Raw genomic sequence first — 21,492 nt, 5'->3', positions numbered from 1 at the left:
ACCTAAGAACTTAAGAATGGTTTTCATTAACAACAAAACCTTCATTATGTACTGTGACTAAAATTGTCAATACGCCTGTCACGCAGCACACATTTTGACCTGTCAGTCAGGAAGTGTGCACAAATGGATGTAATAACAGTAATTATGGCTTCATTCCACATAGGTGAGCAAAAACGTCAACATGAACACCAGGGTTTGTGAAATTGAAACAACACATAGATTTCATGGCGGCAGTTCTTTTTAATTCTGATTTTCCCAAGGGCTTTAATTTTAATTAGACGCTGATTAGAAGGTTAGGGTAAAAGAAATCGAGTCTCTTTCTATTAATGATCGGGAATTAAAATAAAACAGGTGCACCGACAAATGATTTAAGACTATGACAATGATCAATAAGCGTTGAAAGAAAACGTTCATTTATACAGCTAAATCCTAACAACTAGACAATTAGTGTCGTAAAGTCTTGACTAAATCACCTGTAGCATCTGTGGATTATCAGTATCATTGATAAACTAGGCACAGACCCAACAGTAGTGTGAAGGTACAAGCCGGAAGGAAGAATGGACTCCTGGAAAGTCAAGGGCACTGTCACATCTCTGATTACAAACTGCCACCATGGACTTTAAAAGCACACACTAAGGCATCATCATGCCAGCTTGATTTGTTGTTTGTAAATGAGTGAAGATAAGCACAAGGAGAGGGTCTCTATTAGCAGTATTATAACAAAACTGGAGAGCACACAGGCTGCAGTAATGCTCTCACTAGAGGACTGGGACAAACAGTGAAAGTTTGGAATTTATAACATCAAGTTGATCTAGAGAAGAAGACTGGTATGTCTCTGTAGAGGGAGCTGGAAACCAAGTTCTTTCCATTAAGATGAGAATAATTCCTGTAACCACAGTAACAATGCAAAATATGGCAAGAGCTATAGTCTAAAAATGCTTGGAGAAATTATAAAAATGAAACTCAAATGTCATCTCACTGACTAAAATTAGATTGTTCTGATAACTAATTCCACATTATAACAGTACACATTTAGATCAAAAGACTTAATTAAATCAAATGTGAGGTGTCAAAATAAACACTGCATTTACATGTAGTTCATGCCCCAGCTGTGACATTGTTACATGCGCATGTAGCTCATCAGCATGATATAAGATAAATGCCATTTTTTAGCCTGCTTGCCTGTCAGACTTCATACATAAGCCGCTATTTGGGTACAACAGGAGGTTGACGAGTAACAGAGGTGATGCACGGGTGATCACTGATTAAGCTTTTGACAACAAGGACAGTGTGTCTGTTCAAAGCAGTTTGGATTACGAAACTCTCCTCACATTCTACCTCACTCTGAGCAATGTGCTTAAGTAAAGTTACTTAAAGTAATCCTTGGTGATCAAAACAGGAATAAGACAAGGGGAACATGGTGGTAGAAAGGAAGGAGGGGGATGAAAGGAGACAGGTTGTATCACAGAGAAAAGGCGGCAAGGCTTCACTTTGCTATGTCTAATTTATCCACCGTAGACAAGATCTCTAGATTTGATACAAAACCCCATGTCGAGGCGAATACTGGCTACAGCAGGACCAAAAGAATGCAGTGTCCAAATATTGAATGGATGATCTCCAAGTTAAGATAAGATAAGATAAGATAAGATAAAACTTTATTAATCCCGAAGGAAATTCTTGTGCCAGAGGTATCAAGTCACAATAAATGCAGTTAAGTACAGAGTATAAGAGTATAAGTGTCACTATAATCCAAAAAGAGTACAGTACGCGGTATGAGCACAATATATGATACATGGATACAATATGGAGATGTAAGGTGCTAAGTAAACATAATATAGGAATGACAGTGATGCCTGACATGATTATCTAGCGCTTCTCCCTACAGAAAGGGGAGGAGTTATACAGTCTGATGGCCACTGGCAGGAAGGACCTCCTGTGGCGTTCTGTGCTGCTCCTCGGTAGTCTCAGTTATTGTTAAGTTATTGTTAAACATAAGTTTAAAGATTTAGTCAAAATTGGAAAAGCTGAAAGTGTGTGACACGTGTGCAGACAAGGAGCAATACACAGCCAAAGCTAGCTCCTCAATAACAACATTCATCAGTGCACAGTTCACATCTGTTGCACTGGCTTTGTGGGTCTTTGCCAATTCCTTCTGTAGCACAGACAATGCTGCTGGCCTCACCTCAAGTCCTTCTTTCCAAATTCCGCATCTATAAACCTTCTGATCTTTTTAGCACAACTGAATGCATGCTTCAAATGCTTCAAGCTGCTATTTCTCTCAAACTCAATTTCAGCACAGCCAGGTGACTAAGAAATTGGTGTTTTTATATGCAGTGGGAAAGTGAGATATCACCGTTTCTTACTTACCGAATACATGTGAAAGACTTTTTTTTCTACTCTGCTTATAGCGAAGACCATTGTTTGTCAGACAAAACGCAGCAGAAAGGTGGTTCATTGAGAGTAGTGAAGAAAATAAAAACACTGCCTATGCTGTGATTAGAAGAAATAAGGCAGGGTAGCCACAGAGAGGTTCTGTATTACCGTACTTTCTTTTCTCACATTAAAGAAAGGACCAGCACGTGTGTTTCTGAAGTAACATGTTCTATGTGCAGCATATGTATAATTTTATGCTGGTTGCTCAACAGTCAGAGGCTGTAGCTTTTCCACTTAATGTGCAACGAAAGAGAAAGGCAGGGAAGTGTGTGCAAGACTCACCTTGTGCCAGCCTCTCCAGCCTCTTGCCATGTTCGGGTGGGACAGCATACCTGCAGATGGACAGGGAAAATATTATAGGTTAGGTCTATTGCTGGTACACTGATTTTTAGTGCAACAATCAAGGAGGTTTAAATCATTCTAAAATGTTTGCAAATAGCATGGAGGCATAATTTAATAGATATCTTAATATTTATAGTCAACAGTACCTTATTAGTCTCTTCAATGTGTGCACAATAAATTGTCTTAGTTATATAGTTATAGAATGAAAGGGAGTAGAACAGAGGGAGAGTAGTGGAAAAGATTAGATGACTGGTGAAGGGCAGGACCGGCAGATATTACTGTTTGGGGAGTGCTGGGTTATTCCTCAGCACTTATCGGTTTAAGAAATTAAATTGCCCATGACATACACTTATCCTTTCCCTCCCTTCACTTGTCTTTCGCACATGCAAACCACCATTTCCTTACTGCTAGGCCAGTTTTTGATCTGTGCTTGGAGAGGCAGTTGCTTTAGGTTTGCTGCCATGTTTATTCAAGCTGGTATTCTATCGCTGCTTTGCTGTTTAACACATATCTATGCCATCAGATGACCGTGCCCTTGGTTCTGTGTTGCTGTAGAAGATACAAGATAAGTCAAAGTGTTTGTACCGGTAATACATGCAGCAGGCACTGTAATATAAGAGGCATTACACCAAATGTCAGACGCTACATTTAGAAAGCAAGTTTATTTAAAAATCAGAGTAGGAAGGAGTCGACAGAGCTCAACTCTAATCTGTTAATTTGTGGAGTTATTACTGCATTTATTTCCATTGGGTTGTTTAACCCTCCGAAGACCATAGGCTATGCTCTGTGGGAAGAAAAGAAAACCCTACATCTCTGCATTACTGCAGCTTAAACAACCATGTCTGAAAAAAGGAGGAAAAGAAAATAAGAAGAACTAAGACAGAAGATGGTGAGAGGCAACAACACTTAACCAGAGAGAGGACAAATGAGTAAGAACATAAGACATAAATAGAGGGAAGGCTAAAAAAACATGAAGAAACAAAGAAAGTACATAGTCCATTTCGTCAGAGGTGCGAAAACATGGTGCCACACTGCCACCTGTAGACAAAAGCTTAGACCTTCAGAGAGAACGGATCCCTCCAGTTTTACTATTGTGGATTTACATGGTTCTTCAACAAACTTGTGACCAAAATGTTACACCTTAAGGAAACGGGAATCAAGAAATTCTATATGGTTGATTTTAGGTTAATATTTCCCTTTATAAAAAAAAGGTGATATAATGTCACTTCATGTCTTTTAGACCATTAACACATTATGAGTGAGAACACACTAATTTGTGCATTTTGCTGACACTTAATAAGCATCAAATTATATAAAGTAATATCCTCAGCTATGATTTGTTTAGAGAGGTTAGAGAGGACCATGATTGGCAATGAGTTCTAACGGTAGGGACTTCCCATTATCTTTCACAGACAAAAGTCAGTGACATAATCATAAAACATTGGATAAGAACAATCGGCATTCTCATGGTTGCCACTATGATCAGATATCGTACAGTCTTGTCTGAACATATGCATTTCTCCGTCCTATTTTCCTCACTGCAACTTAGCTTAACTCATCAGGTATTTCTTTTTTATGTAACTTCTCAGCGACCACCACCATAAACACTCGCATACATTTGACAGCAAGTCTGTAAGTTGCAATTTTATGATTATGTAGCTTAAAACCATCTCAAACACACCTCTGAACTGAAGATGAAATTGATACTGATCTTCCCAAGTCACGGGAGTACAGATAATTAACACTAGATTATTGGACTATATTATTTCAAACAATACATATAATACCTGTCTTCAAAAAGCATTTTTGTTGTAAATGTGCACAAATTTCAGAGCACTCACATCAAAGAATGTCTCTCAGATGATCCCTTCCATCCCAGCAACAAACCAAACAAATCAGTGTGTCCTCCTATTCCCTCCCTCCCAAGACCACAGTTACCATGGCAACAACACGTATGTCATTCCAGCAGCAGGGAAACACACAAATAAAACAACACACGGCAAATGAAGACTTGGACTTTTACACCTCTCAGAGGAAGACTATGATTTATTTGTCGGGGGACAGCTTTGAAGGCAGTTGGGATTAAGGAGCCTTGACAGCAATAGAACCGATGCAAGTTTTGCAAAATTACATGCTACCAAAATGGCATTCTTACAATTTACACTTTTTCATACCTTTACTGTGTCAATAGAAGTACAGAGAAGGTAGATATTAACTAGTAGAATGCTCCTAAAACTTGAAAACAAGCAGTGCAGGTTCTATAACAGTGCTTTGAATTATTACAACACCAAGTTGAAGCCCAGGACACCCCATCCAATAACAGAACTGCAGTCACAATCAAAATAATATGCAGATCTTCAGCTTTCCGTCTCTCTACTTTGGAAAGTGTAAAATGAACATATTTCAAATGATTCTGGAGATTTCTACAGAGGAGGCTGAGAACTGATGGATTCATAATAACCTTCTCCCTTCCCAGGAAGTTGCAGCTGGGCCACACTTCAAAATATTCCTTTCAATTCTCTTTCGTCAGCCTTCCCCTACCTTCCCCTAACATGCTTGAAGGCTAATCTTTTATCTGACAGCAGATCTACTGTTGTCTGTTGCGGCAGAAGGGTGATTGAGGGGGTTTCAGCATTAAAAACAGGGAAAAAGAGAATGCTGGAGGGATAATGACAAGAAAAATGTAACAGGCAGCTAAGAACATTTACACATCTTGTATGCATGTGTGTATGCATGTATGTAGCAGTTATGGTGGGGTCTGACTTTGACGAGAGCAGAGTTGCAGGGGGAATGGAGTTAATTTCACAAACGACTGCACTATGAGAGGGGATAAAGACAAAGAGTGCGTGTGTGTGTTTTAAAGGAGCATGATCTGTTCAATAGCCTGTAATTACCCCACCACACACAGTATGAAAGTGAAAAATATTTTGTTTCTAAAAACAAAAAAGGAGGTGTAGGAGCTTGGTGTGAGCTCATGAGTGAGATGTAGGTAAGCATGAAAATTCAATGAGAGAAGTGAGCAAAAGAGAATACAATACAGACCATCAACTAAACTAAGAAAAGTAATATAATTTCTAAAAACAACTGGTACACTTCTCACAACTCTTGGTAATAATTTTAAAATCTGTTGAATTTTTCCTCTAAATATGAAAATGTGAAATCTAAGCTATCATGATAATATAATCAATGCACAGACCTGTGCTATATAAACACAGCAGAACCACCACTGTCTCACCCAACTCAACATAACAGCTTGATTAATTTCAATATACACACCCACTCATAAACATTTTTGTAGTAAAAATATACCTATTCTCTGTGAAAGGTGGGATAACAAGACAGATAATATCAATTAAAAAACATTGCAGAAAGGGGGGTGGTGCAACACACACAAACAGTATATGTCGCTCCAGGAGGCTAACACAAGATGGGTAAACGTGGAGGGCAAGCAAAAGAAACAGCACAAGAGAAAATACAGAAGGAAAGCTGAGAAACACACAGTGCGGTACTGCTATATTTCTAAAGGTTAGGTTTGCTCTGCTTATCTCCTGCAGAGCCAGGGATGGAAACAACATGGATGGAAAGAAGGGTGGACAACACATACACAAACGAAAGAAAACCAAGTGGCACAAAAAAATAAGTAAAGAAAAAGCTACAGGAACCAGAAACCTCCAGGGGTGTGTGATTAAAAACAAATACTGGGAAGTGTAATAATGATGCACAGACTGGAAAAGGGGTTAGAATAGGGCCCAACACTGTGAAAAAGAACAGACAAAGGCAGCTATGCCACAATCCAATTAATGATATTGAGTCCTATTTATCTCACTTAAACATTGCAGCTATAGGCAACGGACATTTATGAAGCCACATAAAATTATCTTCTTAACCTACAGATTTCAACTGGATTGTTCAACTTTTAGTGATTCATAAACTTAGTTAATAGTTTAGTTTGTTTCAAATGAAATACAACTGCTAAATTATAAAGTCTAAGAAGAATCAATTTCTTTGGTCACAAATATATCTTTTCATTTCACTTATTCCATGTTCTTTCTTCTATGCATAAATAAATATATAAATAAATGAATTCATAACTGATTGGATGAACATTAATGATCCCCTTCAATGTGTCTGCACCTGCTTAACACACATGCATCTGGGATTTTTACATTTTACTGTTGTGTTGCTTTTGCCGGATCCGCAATGGCTGCCCTATCTGACACAGGAGGTAAAGCACATTAGATGGTGCTGTTAGCCACTGTACAACATCAACTGCTATCAGGATGCTAACAACTTATAGCTAATGGCATTTCCACAGTGCACTCAAGTTTTACTGCCTGCCATACAGCAACTGACATGCAATTGATTTTGTGACTGGAAAAATCACAAACCTGCTGCATCATTGCCCATAAGAAGAAACAGAGAAAAAACTCATAATAATAGAAGGTGCAGTTTTATCATAAAAAAGCGATGTCTAATCACACACACACACACTGCAAATGCAAATGAATACCAACCACAACTTTAAATCAATAACATTTTTAAATCACAAGGCTGCAAGAAAGAAGTCACTTACCAGGACTTAGGCTGTCCAAAGTGCAGATAGTTGACACTGTAGAGGTCCATGTCCTCTGTGTGCCACGCAAAGGTGGTCTTCCACATTCCAAAGTACAGGTATGGAGTGTTGACTCCCTCAATGACAATGCCACACTCCTGCTCTACCATGTCTAACAGCGTGTTGAGATGACCGATGTTCCATTCATGAACGTTCTGGACAGGATAACATTTGATATGATTAACATGTACAGTGTACTACGTCCTCAATGTCTATCAATGACCACAAGATGGTGCTGTAGTGAAACTAATATGCGCTCATCTGATTTTCACTGTAATATCTCATTCACTGCACATCCTAAGGCAGCAGTAATATTAATAATAATGATAATAATCATAAACATTGCAGAAAAATGTCTATTTAAGGTCTGTCATTGAAAACAATTAAAATAATGAGCTATGTATATGCCAAAAGTGACAGAATGATGATTAAAATACACAACACTCACTTCATCATAGATGGAGCCGCTAACATCGGCACCATAAATGGGCGACACAAATGTCAGGTTCTTCCAGTACTTCCTCTCCAAGTCATCAAAGTCTTTGTGTCGTGGTGTGCAATACCTGAAAACAATAACACATTCATTAGCTTCTGTTGTAGACACACAAACTTTTAAATGTGTAATAAATCTTTTCTTCAGGAGTAATATAATATATTATAATTTTTAACAGTGACCAAAAAAAGAGAAAATTTGTGGTTAACTTACTTCTTACTGTTGGCCAGCTTGCGATACTCGCCCACAGTCATTGATTTTTTCTGAATATTGTATTGCGTGAATAAACCAGACTGACCAGTCACCACCTGTGTTATAGGAGCAGGGATCACCATGTCTTCAATGGTGTCATAGGACTTGCGCGGCTTCCAGCCCTCTGGGGGAATTACCTGGTACAAGAAAAGAATGGTTAACATTTCATACTGTAAGCTAAAATTCAAACTGAGAGCTTCAGCACCTATTCTATGTACCTATTCTGGGAAGGTATAAGTCTTAGGAGAATATATACATATACTAAACACAGGTGTACCACAGGGCTGTGTGCTGAGCCCATTCCTCTATTCCCTTTTCACCCATGACTCTAGGCCTGCACATGGTTCCAATTGCATCATCAAATTTGCTGATGATTGGCCTCATTTATTATGTGGGAAATTTGCTTCGATATACAAGTGTTTTGGATTAAAGGCAAGTTTAAAGAATGAATTATGCTTGCAAACCACGGTACCACTGTACTCCTAAAATCAGTAGAGATGTGTTGAAGAGACTTGAAATGTACCACTAGGACCATTTCATAACTATTACCTTGGTCTAGTAATTGACTTAATGAATGTATGTGCGTACAGCATATGTATGTTCTCACCTTTGCCAGGCCAGCACGATGAGCTCCTTGACTCTCCATGTAGACAATGTATTTGGCAAAGTCTTTGAACTCCTCCACGGTGGGCCGGAAAGTCATGATCTTGCAGCTAGGGTTCTTGGAGGAGGCTGGAGGTACTGGTGGCAGCGTAGGAGCTGGAAGTGTTTCAGACCCTGGAACATGCTCTGGGGCCACATCTGGGTTATTATGCTGCACTGGGGTGAGATCTGGAGCAAGAGTTGGAGCTTTATCTTCCACTGAGGTCACTGCTGCATCAGGGGGTTCAGCTATTGCTGGCTCCTGGGTGGAGATTTGGTCTTGGACTGCAATGGAGCTGACGGCAGGGGGAGTAGCTGTTACAGGATCCGGGGGTGAAGGTGGGGCAGGGTGATGATCCGACACGGTGTCCATGGGCATGTCAGTAGCCATTTGGTCATTCAAGGGTTGCAGGTAAACCTGAAATGGAGAGAATGGGCAGTCAGGGGAGGCTGTCACACAGTAACTTTATACATAACACAATATTTTCTAATTATTTCATCATTTACTGCAACTACATTTGAATACAGACCTTTAGTTTTAAGATTAAGAAACCCTTTATTTGTCCCACAATGGGGAAATTGCTTTAGACCAACCAACAACCAACTGTATGCAGGCGTCAGCCGGATGTTTATATGGGTAGAGCTGCCAATATGAGACAAAAAGGGCTTTCTGGAATTCACACGGTTTTAGGGCTGAGCAGACCAGTTGGAGGATGTACAAGGAAAAGTTTGGGCAAACATTTTTGTAACAAACTGCTCATCTAAAAAAAACAGCTGGTGCCGGGGCTTTGAATGGCCTCACCTTACCCTAATGCACAGCTTTCCCAGGTTACTGATTGTAGCCTTCCCACACAATTACACTCAAGTTTAAAGTAAGGGAGGCTGCAGTAGGCTATGCAAATACCCGTTTGAGTACCTGCATGTGCTTTTAGGATGTAAATGTAGATTTAAAAAGGTTGTTGAGATAGGCATTACAGTTTGTAAGGCTGTTCAGGACTGTAAGGTTGGAAGATGGCAGGGGCATCTGAGGTTAGGATAATAAATCTGTACTTTAAGAACTGAACCAAAATGTATGCTACATACAGTGGCCACTCTGATTGACCCCCAACTACAAACAAAACAGATCCAAGTAAAAAAACAAAAGTACATACACTTACAGCACAGGCTTTAAAACTAGCTGCATCAACAATAAGAACTGCTTAGCGAACACCAACTGATTAATCAGAAATACAGCTTTTCTGTATGCCTGTATATTATGTGTTTATATAGCTGAGGATGATCCAGATGAGCAAGCAGCTCAATGGACGTGTTCTTATCTTAAGGTCACAGAGGAGTGCAGCATATCAACATTAAAATTAAACAGGACAAATAAGTTCAGAAAAGTCACATAAGTGATTATTTCAAGTTAAAAAAAATGTGTCAAATTAACCTGTGAGTGGAATATGTCACACACTAGTGCATGTTTTCACTCATACTGTAGAACAGCAGCAGAAAAAACAAACAAACAAACCGGACAATTCCACATTCAAATATATGTCTGTGCAAATTAACCTGCTTTACGTTCTTCCAGTGCTTACTTTGGTCGTAAGGAGCACAATGACTAAACCAAGTGGAATTCTTTCCAATATCTGCTGGAGACTTCGCTGTTGTAAGGTTTTCCCATTTTGCTGTGGAGTCCATACATAAAGATCACGAGGCAGCTTCTCTAGTCAGAGTTTATTCTTTTAATAACAACAAACATCCAGTTACTATGGTCAGTGACAGTTTTTCTGACGATTAATTGCACAAAATATGATTTTGCACAAGCCTAGTATTTGTATCAATAAACTTCATTAGACTTCCCTCCTCTCCACACAAAAAGGTAACAAATAATGACAATTTAAACAGTTACACACATACTATTGTCCAGAAAATTATTTGACAATTACATATTTTGGATAGTAAGAATTATTTATAGCTTAAGCAATATATATATTTATATCACAGCTTAAATATGCACTCCATGCAACCTTCCTATATACTATCAATTTCAGTGTGTCCAGTGTTAGCAGCAGTTCAATTTGTTCAATGGCAGGTTTCAGTTCCAACAACAAAGCCAGGCAAATGAGGATAATAATTTAACAAATCAGATGCATCCAGCACAAGAACCAACTGACAAGGAAGCGACCGTTTTCAAGTACTTGAAAACAAGAAGGATGACAGGATGCAATGTAGAACTGAATCGATAACATTAGCAAAATCATTCATCATAAACAGTTTTCTGCTCTGTTACTGAAAAAGATACTCTCAAAAATAACACATTACATTACAGTTGTTTGAAAACAAATCCACCTACAAGATTTTGAGCATGTTTTGCTTTCACAATTAAAGGTGAAATGGAAGGCCACATGACCCACAGCTGTTAAACCACAACACAAATGGGCCTACGAGGACCCTTTAACTCCAACTGGGCCTGAAACTTAGTTCAATACAGCAGCAAGTAGCTGTTTTTAAATGAAAAAAACTGCATAACTGCAGTGTTCGACATCATGCGCTTAGTGATGGTTAGACAACGGACCTCAGTGTCGGTTATTACTGGTAGCTATAGCAGACGATAGCCCTGCACAACTATCATTACTAATTAGCATATTATCTGGGATTCACACATAGCGGAAGCGTTTCATAGTGCAGACGATGCGTAATTCGAATGGACATTAAATACTGTCACCCTTTTCTTAAACATATTTGCAAAGCAGCCCACTCTCTTTTAAAGGGCTGCACTTCATCGTACCCTCACACCAGGGTAGTCCGAGCTAACACGGGCTAGCTTCTAGCTTGCTACTTCCATATCTGCATTTAGGGAAAAAACAAAACACCGCGACGACAGCAGATCGCACAGCACGATTAAACGAACAGACAGCGTTTGTGTTAAATAAAGTGAAACCTGTTCGGGAAACATTACCTCCTGCAGCAATTTATCGTTCCCTTCCTGTTTCGGTCAATCAGTTTGGTTTCAGTTAGATAAAATTCCCTGAATCGATTTTCTTCTAGCATTAGCTAGCACAGGCAGCTGAGGATTTACGCCCACTTCACAGACGGTGCCTGGCAATTGGTTGAAGGATGTCGACGTCAAAACTCCTAGTAAGATCTCCGATGACCTGATTGACTGGTTTTATTGTGGACAGACCGCTCAACCAATCACAACAGACGCAACTACTAGCTGTGATCCTGCCGTTTTGTACGTGCAAGCCGCGCACGTACACACGACCAGCTCTGCTCAAGACAGTTAAGCTCTGCTGGCCAGGAGCTAAATAAAATGCCTTTTGTGCAGAGTAAACACATTATTCTATCTTCTTATTATCTAACGCATGCCTTCAACAGTTTCTTAACCACCTGAGGGAACGCTTATTTTCTAGCCTGGCCATTAAAAAAAACAAAACAAAACAAAAAAAAACAGTATACAATTTTCATTTTATTGAATAACACTGAAAATGTATTGACAAATTTTGCACTGAACACGTGCAAGCAATTCTAAAACTACATATCAAAACTAAAATGGACTAAAAATTATACAATTTCAGAAAATATACATTACCCAGTCTATGCAAAAAAACATTGTATCTCCATCAAAACTATTCCTGGCATGTGGGTAGGTACACTGCTGCTGAAATGCAACACTAAATATCATTCATAAAAGAAGGCAAAAGTAGTAAATTCAATTCAGTGGAGTCACACAAATTTCAGGAGCAGTGTAATGCAAGCATTTACATTTTTTTTGTTTTTTTTTTAAAAAATGAGGTCAGGCATAACAAGTGACCACTGGAAAGACAAACCCTCCCCACACACAGATGGCAGTAATTGATTATAAAACATGGGAAAAATACAGATTTTAACAGATTAAATTTCTAGAAACAATTAGGTTTGAGTGACAGGGAGATCTAGAGAGCTAGATATATGCAAGTTCTACATTACACTCTTTGTTAAGCACTGCCGTTTCTTTGGATTTAAAAGGTAAATGCTTATAAAACAAGGGATACGCAAATCTATGACACTGAATAAACTTCATTTAGGAATCTATCATGTTTGGCTGTGATCAAATGCATCATAACTTTTAAACCAACCTTCAGTAACTTCATATATTTTTGAGAAAAAAAAATCCTGTATGAAAATATTTGGAGAACCAATACATCCAAGTTCTAATGACACTGACAAGACACTTTCTGGCTGCTTAAGTGCAAGAAAAATAGAACTTTTGGTTCTGTTTGTGCTTGTACTGCATGTTTAGTCTCATCTATACTTTAATTTGGAGCAGCTATAAATCCTGCAAGGCATTTTCACATGTTATGTACAATTTAAATGTCTGATCGTGCCAGGACAAACAATCAACTGTATGATTGCATTTTTGAAAACCAAAATGACAAATCACAGCCAATCTAACGGCATAGCAGGCAAGATCTAGGTACTAATAATGGCTTCTAAACAAGTTGAAAAAAGTGGAAAAAACGGCATAACCCCTTTTGACTTAACATTCTCTGGAAGAGGGCTCAACATGGAGGGATTTAGTTCAAAGTGACAATATTAAGCATTAGTTAATGGTAGTAACGCTGGGAGTTAAATAAAAAAGTATTAATGGAGTAAATGGTACAAAAGAATTTTCAACTTATCATTAACACCATATTATTTCGGATTCAAGGTGAAAATGGTATTATTGAAGTCCACAAATATTGTAGTTTTATAATCATAGAAAATATATTAAGAGAAAATGATTCTTTATTGCCTCTACTGAAAATGCCCCTTACAGTTTACATTGCGTTTCCTCGAGGGCTGAGTAGGCAGAACCAATGATCATCGCCCATTGCTGTATCCTGGGAAAAACTGAATTAGAATGTCTTGCAGAGATTTGTTGACCGTCATGGGGTAGTTTATGCCCAGGTCGTGTCGGCAGGCCGGGCAGGTGTACACCTCTGCTTTAAAGGATCGCTGAAGACATTCCTGTAGTAAAGAGAACACAGTAACTTTCAGTTCTCCCTTTAACCATTTGCTGTTAATGTGCTTTGTGTTCAATGGGAAAGTTTCAATGACACTTATTACAGCTAAGTTTAAGGTGCAGAGCCAAGATACAAAGCAAATAAATACTCAACTGCAGCACAATAATACAAAAACATATTACTGTAATTATTCATTGAAAAGATCCTTATGCGTTTGCAACGACTGTTGCAGCGTGCACAGAAAAAAGTGGTAAAACTTTCCATTGGTTAACTGTTCCCAGAAACTGGGATGTAATCTCTTGAGGGTGCAATGTATTGCAACATTAATGTATAACGAGTCTTATCTCTATACCAAGTAGTCACCAAGTAGTAAATAAATTGAACCGATCAGTTCCTTACCCTGCAGACATTGTGTTGGCACTCTGTGGTGATGGGCTGAAAGACCACTTCTTGGCAGCAAATGCAGAGGAATATTTCTTCAACTTTGTTCAAGAATTTCTGCAGATATTAAGAAAAAGGAGAGCTTTGAGTACCTATTTTTACCGCCACTTGTTTAATGAGGCTCAGTTATTATCTGCAAAAGGAAACAGGTGTTCAACAAAATGTCCATTTTTTAGAGTATGACTTAACCAATAATAATGCTCCTTCACCCGACTTTCATTCCACTAATACCAGCTTTTTTCAGCTAACCCATGTCTACTTCAACAGATAAGATGTCATGTCAAGTATTTACCTACAACAGATCTGTTTGTTTGGCAGCTAATTGACTAAGAATGACTTTATTAATCCCCGTGTGGAAAGTAAGTTGTAGTAGCAGCATATCAAAGAATATATACAAGAAAATATCTTATATACACATACACGCACCTAGTAGCAGACAAATGTATTTTTAAAAATGCATCAGATAACTGCTCACCGGTCCCAGCGACAGTGACTCCATGGCTTCATCCCACAGTTTCTTGTTTAACTTGTCGTTCTTGATGAGTGATTTCTGCTCCTTTGAAAGTTTGTACACCTCTACCTTGATTTTCTTAGAACTCTTGGCTGGTGAGGTCTTGGGGGAATCTGAGAAAAAAACAGATACACATTGCATAAGGACAGAAGATTTTCCTTAGGTTCCTATGGAAACAAACAAACCAACAAGCGTGCAGAGATTATGATCACTCTTACCGCCACGCATAGCTCTGAACTTACCGCTGCCCTGAGATTTTCTCTTCCTCTTCGCTTTGCTGGGTGTCGCTTCCTCCTCCACTTCATTTTTGTTCTCTTTCTCTTTCTGATAGCCAGCAGGATACTGGAGAAACAAGAGTTAACATACCACATTAATCAGAACAGCTATTAACATTAGCACCTTTTACACATCCTATTCGAGAAGCACTTTTAAATGTGCTTTTCTGTGTGGAAGGTAACCTACGAGCATGACAATTTCTTAATCTTAATTTCAGGAGGGAGCCTACTATAGCATAGTGTAATGTAATCATCTCTACCTGCATGGTGAGACCGAGTTTCTTAATGCGTTCTTTGCCATCCCTGGTCCATGGTGCTGGCTCATCATCATCACGCTTCAACAGATACCGCCACACCAAGAAGCCAGACTTTCCCTTTTCTGGCCAATATTTCACAATCTAAAGGAAGTCAATGTTGTAGTATATACAGTAAAACTACAAGCAGATTTCAGGTATTACCTTATGTGTAATAGATGGTGTAACATTGTGCATTGTGTTCCGCCATACCTTATATATCCCATCGTATCGGTTTCCTTCTTCAGGGCTGTATTTACTGTGCTTGCGTCCCTTGCAGCTGCGCACAACTCGAACTGGTTTTCCATCTTTCCAGTTTTTAGACTCGGCTCCATGTTTTTCATTGACGGGGACGTTGCAGTTGAGAGCCAATGCCCTGTTGAGACCCAGAGCAGATCGATTAGATATGTAAAGACTAGGCCCCACAAAAACAGACCAGATACCCAGTGATATCTACCGGTTCATGTGGGTGAGCGTCTGGTCACATGATTGCTCTGCAGTCCTCTTGTTTCCAGACAGATCTCGCCCTCCAGAACCAGTATAGGTAAACTCATTACCATCATCCTACAATGTTAGGACATAAAATAACCCAAATTAAACAGTCTGATATCAGTCAAAGCTCTTGTTACATCAAAAGACTTGTGCTCCATTAAAATGTGATACCTACAGACAAAACTAGAGGAAAATGTTACAACCTAAGTAACTGACAGCAAGTAGCAACACCTCATAAAAGCTACTCACCAAGCTTTTTAAATCCTGCTTTCAAAAATACAAAAAGCTTACCACGTCATCCTCATAGCCGCCCGCTAGGACCAGGGAGTAGGCACCATCATTGCTTCTTCCATGAATTCCAGCAACATGAGGCCTGTGGACACCAGATTCACTAACCTAATAACAGGAAAAGCAAATAATGAAAGAGTATTATTGCAGGGAAGTTAATTATCACAAACCCTTTTGACATTTGACTGGAGCTTGTGTCTCAGATACTTTAATATTTAGAAGTAACTGATCCCAATACATATTAAACATGATAAACAGTGAAACAACTTTCCTACAAATCCTGGAAACATGAGAAAACAAGATTATTTTATGCGCTGTGTGCAGCAACCAAACTGGACTGACCTGCACTCTGAACTTCCACAGTGAGCCAACAGGGATGCCAGGAATTGGGCCATAATGGTTTGATGGGACAATGGTGCACTGCTTGGTGCGCCCAACACATGCCATTCCCTGGAGGAGTAAAACCATTTGTATTTAACTTAAAACAAATGTTAAATCTCTCAGCAATTTGTCTCATTTTTCCATGAGAGGAACAATAAATGCTATTGTTAAATTTTGATATTTGTTGATTTGCCGCATTCAAAAAATATAAATATTGATGTTTTTACAAATGAATAAAATGTTCTGAGCAGCACACCTTGCCCCAGTCCCTCTGACTGGAGGAGCTGGCAGAAGCCATCTTAGCTTTCTTCTTGCTCTCCTTTAGCTTCTCTCCAGCAAGCACAACCTCACTGGAATCATTGCGGCAGCCTGGGCAATACCTAAGACAGTATGAAAGGTAAAGTTAAATCTTTAAATTAAAGACAAGACCTGACAAAGATGTGCATGTGGATGGTCAGTTTGTTTAGTATATATTCAGATACTGTCTAAGTTCTTTCAAACAGCTCAGTTACAATGTTTCTTTCATTGATATCTGGCTGGTAATAATTACATTATTATTATTTAACTAAAAGCTGGCCTATCTAACTGTACTGAGTGTATTGTGGATCTACTCACCAGTCCTCATCTTCAGGGATGGAGGTGAGTGGAGGATTCAGGCAGTAGGTGTGATAGGCCATATCACATTCATCACACAACAACTGTTTGTCAGGATCCTGCTTGATGCCACAGACGCGGCAGTTACACCAGTGGCAATTCTTTTTTGGGTCATCCTTACAACGTTTACATTCCGGTCCATTTGATCCTGTAAGAGAAATGTCTTTACTATTACACCAAAAGCTCAAGTCATGAATATTTGGAAGTGAAAAAACAAAAAAACTTTTGTATAGCTACAAGCGATCAGTGTGTAAATGCGATTCTTTGCTTACGTTTTAGTGGACTCTCAGACCCAGCTGGGGCATCGCTCAGCGAACCTGCCTCCTCAATTTTGTAGATTTCAGTCAGAAACATGATCCGGCAGTCATTAAGAGAGTCACCAGCATCACTGAAAGCAAAAAAAGCAAACTTAATCCTACAGACAAAAATGGCACCGTAAAAGAACGGAAAAGAGAGCCAAACAGTGCCAAATTACCTAAACTATTTCTATTATATAAAATGTTTTGCAATCTTCTTGAAAAACCACAACAGGAAATTAGCTTCTCTCCACCTGTTACTGTGGCGAACAAAAAGTGCTATAAAGGGACCTCAAGACAGTGTTCATGCGTCAACCCCAGCTGAGAACATGTTTTCTCACTTTAGTAACAGACCCAACACAAAAGGTTGGAATTCAACCTTACATGCACAAGGTAACAATATACATACCCAAGGATGATCTTAGCATAGATTTCCCGTAGGGTGCGCGTCTCCCTTTTTCTCTGGATCTCTGCATCATACCAGTAACCACGTTCCTTGGGATCGTCAGGGTTGTAGTTAACCATGACGATCATCCCTGGCTCCAGCTGGTGCCACTGGTACACTGTGCGGGCCCGTGGTCGAACATCCTTGGCCAGCAGAGGAATCACCCCATTCTCTGGGTAACTGTGAGAGTAAATGTAGCCATATCGTTTTATAGCTCAGGGACAAGTCACACATGCCACAGGTGCTGCATTGAAGTGTGGAAGAATGTTTGTACAGTGAGAATCCAACAGCAACTGCAGCAGAGTTTAACAGCTCCACTGTTGAAACCATTTTTCCCTTCAATACTAAAGCACTTGCCATCAAATACACAAGCACACCTTTTGTAGATGGCAAAGCAAGACAGTCAGTTGTAACGAAATTATTGCTAATCAGCAGCATCTTTCTCTATTCATTCTCTCTAAACATTTTTAAACAATGTGTAAAAGCATTTCACCGAGCAAGTTTACAATTAGAAAACCTGAAAAACCTCCAGAGCAAGTTTGTTAAGCCATCATGCTCAAATGTAAACAAAGCATGCCATAATGAATAGTCGAAGGCAATTCTTACTCTTCATATTTAACATGGTACAGTATCTCCTCCTCAGCTGGCTGTGCCTCAGCAGCGTCTTCAATAGGCGTCTTTTCTGTCTTGGTAACGTTCACGATCTGTGCCTCAAACCATGCCCCCATGTTTAGGTCTCTGGCATCCACCATTTCATTGATCTTCAAATACAAAAGAAAACGTTTGCAAGCTGTTGCATACACATTTGGACATGACAGGTGAATATTCCCATCTTTGTAAATACATTTAGCACAAAATGGCTCATCTGTTGTCTTGTGCATTTAAAATAATGTCCGTTTTTGTAAGAAGCTGGCAGAAGAAGAGGAAAGGTTTTGATTCACCTTCTCATACAATACTATAGTGGCCACAATAACCATAAAGTATTACTGCAAAATACCCAGACGCACTATACCTAAGCAGCAACACTGATGGATAACCAATAAATCAGACAGTCATATGTTTGCACAAGAAAAGTGTCAAAAATTCCTCTGTAAGGAAAGATCTACAGAAGTTAAAACTTTTTTTCCTCAGCATGAAGGTTAAATATCAGCCTGCTAGTTTCATAAAGTTACAAAGATACAGACACTTCCAAAATGATGCAGAAAAGGTGCAGAGTAATTAAGTTTCTAAAGCTATTCAACCATCTGTTCTGAAAATGCATTCTGGCAGCCTCTGAATCCATGATGATGGATGTTTCCTGGTTGTAGTGTACTGCATCCTTCAGTCTGACTGAATACAAAGCGGTCTGCTCAGGTGTGAGCTTTATTTAAAGTGAAGCAATACGCTGAGCTGAACATTAATTCACACTATGGGATCTAGCTGCTGCCATACAAATAACAAATGTCCAACAGTATGTCATAAGTCATGAGTATGGTCCCTACATAAACTTGTGCTGGATCTTTAAACAGAAGTGTATACAAGGAAAGACAAAAGGACTGATAATCAGTCTTTAAAATGTACCTTATATAATCCAAATCCAGGATCGACAAGTTCTGGGACGACTGTTTGGGCTGAGGTGCCGGCGGCCTGGCCTTCAACCTCGCCATGAGTTGAGCTCTTGTCAGACTCACTCTGGGTGGAACCACAGCCAGAATCGGAGTCTGAGAGTTCAGCTTCTTTGTCCTTGCTTTTAACATCAGCAGCAGGTGCAGGAGGTACATTCTGCCTAATGAGCAGCTGCACTATGTCGTTCAGGCCCACGTTGTAGTCAAATATGGTATGGCCATCCTCCATCTGACAGATTCAAAATACAGTTAAAAGGGGGGCAAAAATGAGCACTCCCCTTTTTTCAGTGGCCCATTATGTTCCCACAGATTTTTTTAAACCACATCTAAGTTTGTGTTTTGTTTTCCATTCTAGTAAGTGTATCTCTGCCTCACCTGCTTGCCGCGGTAGAAGAGCCTCTGCCTCTCTGGCTCTACCTTGAAGAGCTCCATGATTTTGAGACGCAGCTCATCCACCTTTGTGAGTTTGGAGAGGGAATCCACCCGATGGGTTTCCTTCCCATCCATTGTGCGCACTTGAATCCACATTGCAGCTGCCCTGTCAGAACAATCACAGCTACATTTATAACAGACATTACCCTTTTTTTTTACTCATCACATGGTGATTTAGGTGTTGAACTCTTTCTTTTGACACTATGAAATTAAATATTATGGCTTTGACTACAGTTCTAGAGTTCAGAGCAGCTAAATAAAGCTCTGAATATGGCATATTAATGCATTTGTGTTCAGTTTGAATCAAGATGATCCTACATGATTCACAATGTTTGAGACACTAAAAAAAAAAGCATAGAATAGAAAACACTTTATCCCAAGCTGGGAAATTTCGCTATTGCAGCAGCAAAATACAGGCACTCAAGTATTATAATATTCACTCTGAGATGCTTTTTAAGAATTAAAGAAAACCAAGTTCAAACAGTTAATTAAATATGCCACAGGACAACAGAAATATGACAAACTCCCTAGTCAGGTTATTGTGCTGCTGTCAGTACTAGGCTGTCACTTCAGCAGAGTATCAGAAAGGGAGGGAACAGGCTGATTTAAATACAGTGCGGGAAACTGAGCTGTAGGCCACTCCCAGTTCTTTTAAAAGCACATCCGGACGCGAGGGAGCGCTAGCAAACAATGTGCCCTCGCTCTCCGACAATAAAACACACCGAAATACTACCTTATATGTAGTTTTGATTCTTATATTACAACAATATAAGGGTGTTTGTAGTCACATATATCGTGTTTTGTTCTTAAAAGTAAGACGGGGCGAACTGTGCGGCTGCTCGGGTTTTACTTTTGCGCTCTCAGCTGAGGGTCTTGTTCGCCCGAACTGCAGTGAACAAAACACAAGGAATAGCTTCGAAAACAAACTACTTCCTCCCACCTGAAACGAGTCATTTGAGCATCAATCCTTTTATTTAAATTACATAAAAACGAGCCAATTCATTACAAACCTATAGGGACAAACAGGAAAATAAGCACCCGGAGGCTAACGTATTTGTTTTCTTCACAGGAAGCAGAGAAGTGACAAAGCTAACAGACATTTCACCATGTGTTGAAGATTATGTGGCTGTACCACAAACAAACAACACAAGATAACAGCTCAAGTTCACCACCCACCCATATCAGTGCCTACATCAAACCACGTTACAGTTTATTGTTACAGACCTTTCAACTAATATTTTAGCGACAAGAATCTGAGGCTTATAAAAACGTTGAGAACTAACTGCATGACTAAAACGTTATTTTACGCTAATAGGCTGGGTAATTTGGAGCATTAATCCAAAGATTAACGAGTAAATACTTTGTTAAATTAGCTAACCTGAGGAAGCTAGCTCCTAAGAGAATATATACACATAGATCATTCTGTAGAATTTTAAAAGTTAATCAGAACACGAGAATAAAAGCTGCTTTACCTGTTTGTTCGCCCAAGTGAAAACAAGAAAGTGACTTTAAAGGAATAACGTGTACGTTTTCCCCAAATAACTTCTGTGTAGGGTTCGTACGACCAACTCTATGCCTTGCTGGAGATTGATCAATGAGTTATTCTTCAAGACTTCGATATCCCGCCTGCTCTACAACC

The 21,492-nt window shown here is 39.3% G+C and overlaps 2 protein-coding genes across 2 annotated transcripts in view; both read right to left on the bottom strand.

Annotated features, from left to right (window-relative positions):
• The window catches only part of kdm4b (lysine (K)-specific demethylase 4B), a 31,671-nt gene extending 19,822 nt beyond the window's left edge, over window positions 1-11,849 (bottom strand). The window contains exons 1-6 of the mRNA XM_028403256.1: window positions 11,716-11,849; window positions 8,740-9,192; window positions 8,094-8,269; window positions 7,836-7,950; window positions 7,349-7,542; window positions 2,716-2,765 (exon numbers count right to left, since the gene is read on the bottom strand). Of these exons, the coding sequence (XP_028259057.1) occupies window positions 2,716-2,765; window positions 7,349-7,542; window positions 7,836-7,950; window positions 8,094-8,269; window positions 8,740-9,165 (961 nt within the window). The 5' untranslated portion in view covers window positions 9,166-9,192; window positions 11,716-11,849. The remainder of the gene's footprint in view (window positions 1-2,715; window positions 2,766-7,348; window positions 7,543-7,835; window positions 7,951-8,093; window positions 8,270-8,739; window positions 9,193-11,715) is intronic.
• A 356-nt stretch (window positions 11,850-12,205) lies between these two features.
• Window positions 12,206-21,452, bottom strand: uhrf1 (ubiquitin-like with PHD and ring finger domains 1). Its single transcript, XM_028403257.1, has 17 exons — window positions 21,326-21,452; window positions 19,797-19,959; window positions 19,378-19,650; window positions 18,424-18,578; window positions 17,782-17,997; window positions 17,349-17,464; window positions 17,038-17,224; window positions 16,679-16,802; window positions 16,384-16,491; window positions 16,045-16,149; window positions 15,719-15,825; window positions 15,475-15,637; window positions 15,229-15,366; window positions 14,936-15,035; window positions 14,658-14,806; window positions 14,141-14,239; window positions 12,206-13,745 (listed from the first exon to the last, which is right to left on the bottom strand). The coding sequence occupies exons 2-17, from the start codon at window positions 19,947-19,949 to the stop codon at window positions 13,599-13,601; spliced, it is 2,340 nt and encodes a 779-aa protein (XP_028259058.1). The 5' UTR covers window positions 19,950-19,959; window positions 21,326-21,452; the 3' UTR covers window positions 12,206-13,598.
• Between the last annotated feature and the right edge of the window lie 40 nt (window positions 21,453-21,492).

Source organism: Parambassis ranga, chromosome 4, assembly GCF_900634625.1.
Source record: "Parambassis ranga chromosome 4, fParRan2.1, whole genome shotgun sequence".
In the NCBI taxonomy this organism is placed as follows: Eukaryota; Metazoa; Chordata; class Actinopteri; family Ambassidae; genus Parambassis; species Parambassis ranga.
Note: the sequence above shows the minus strand (reverse complement) of the source record. Positions and strands in the feature narration are given on the sequence as shown.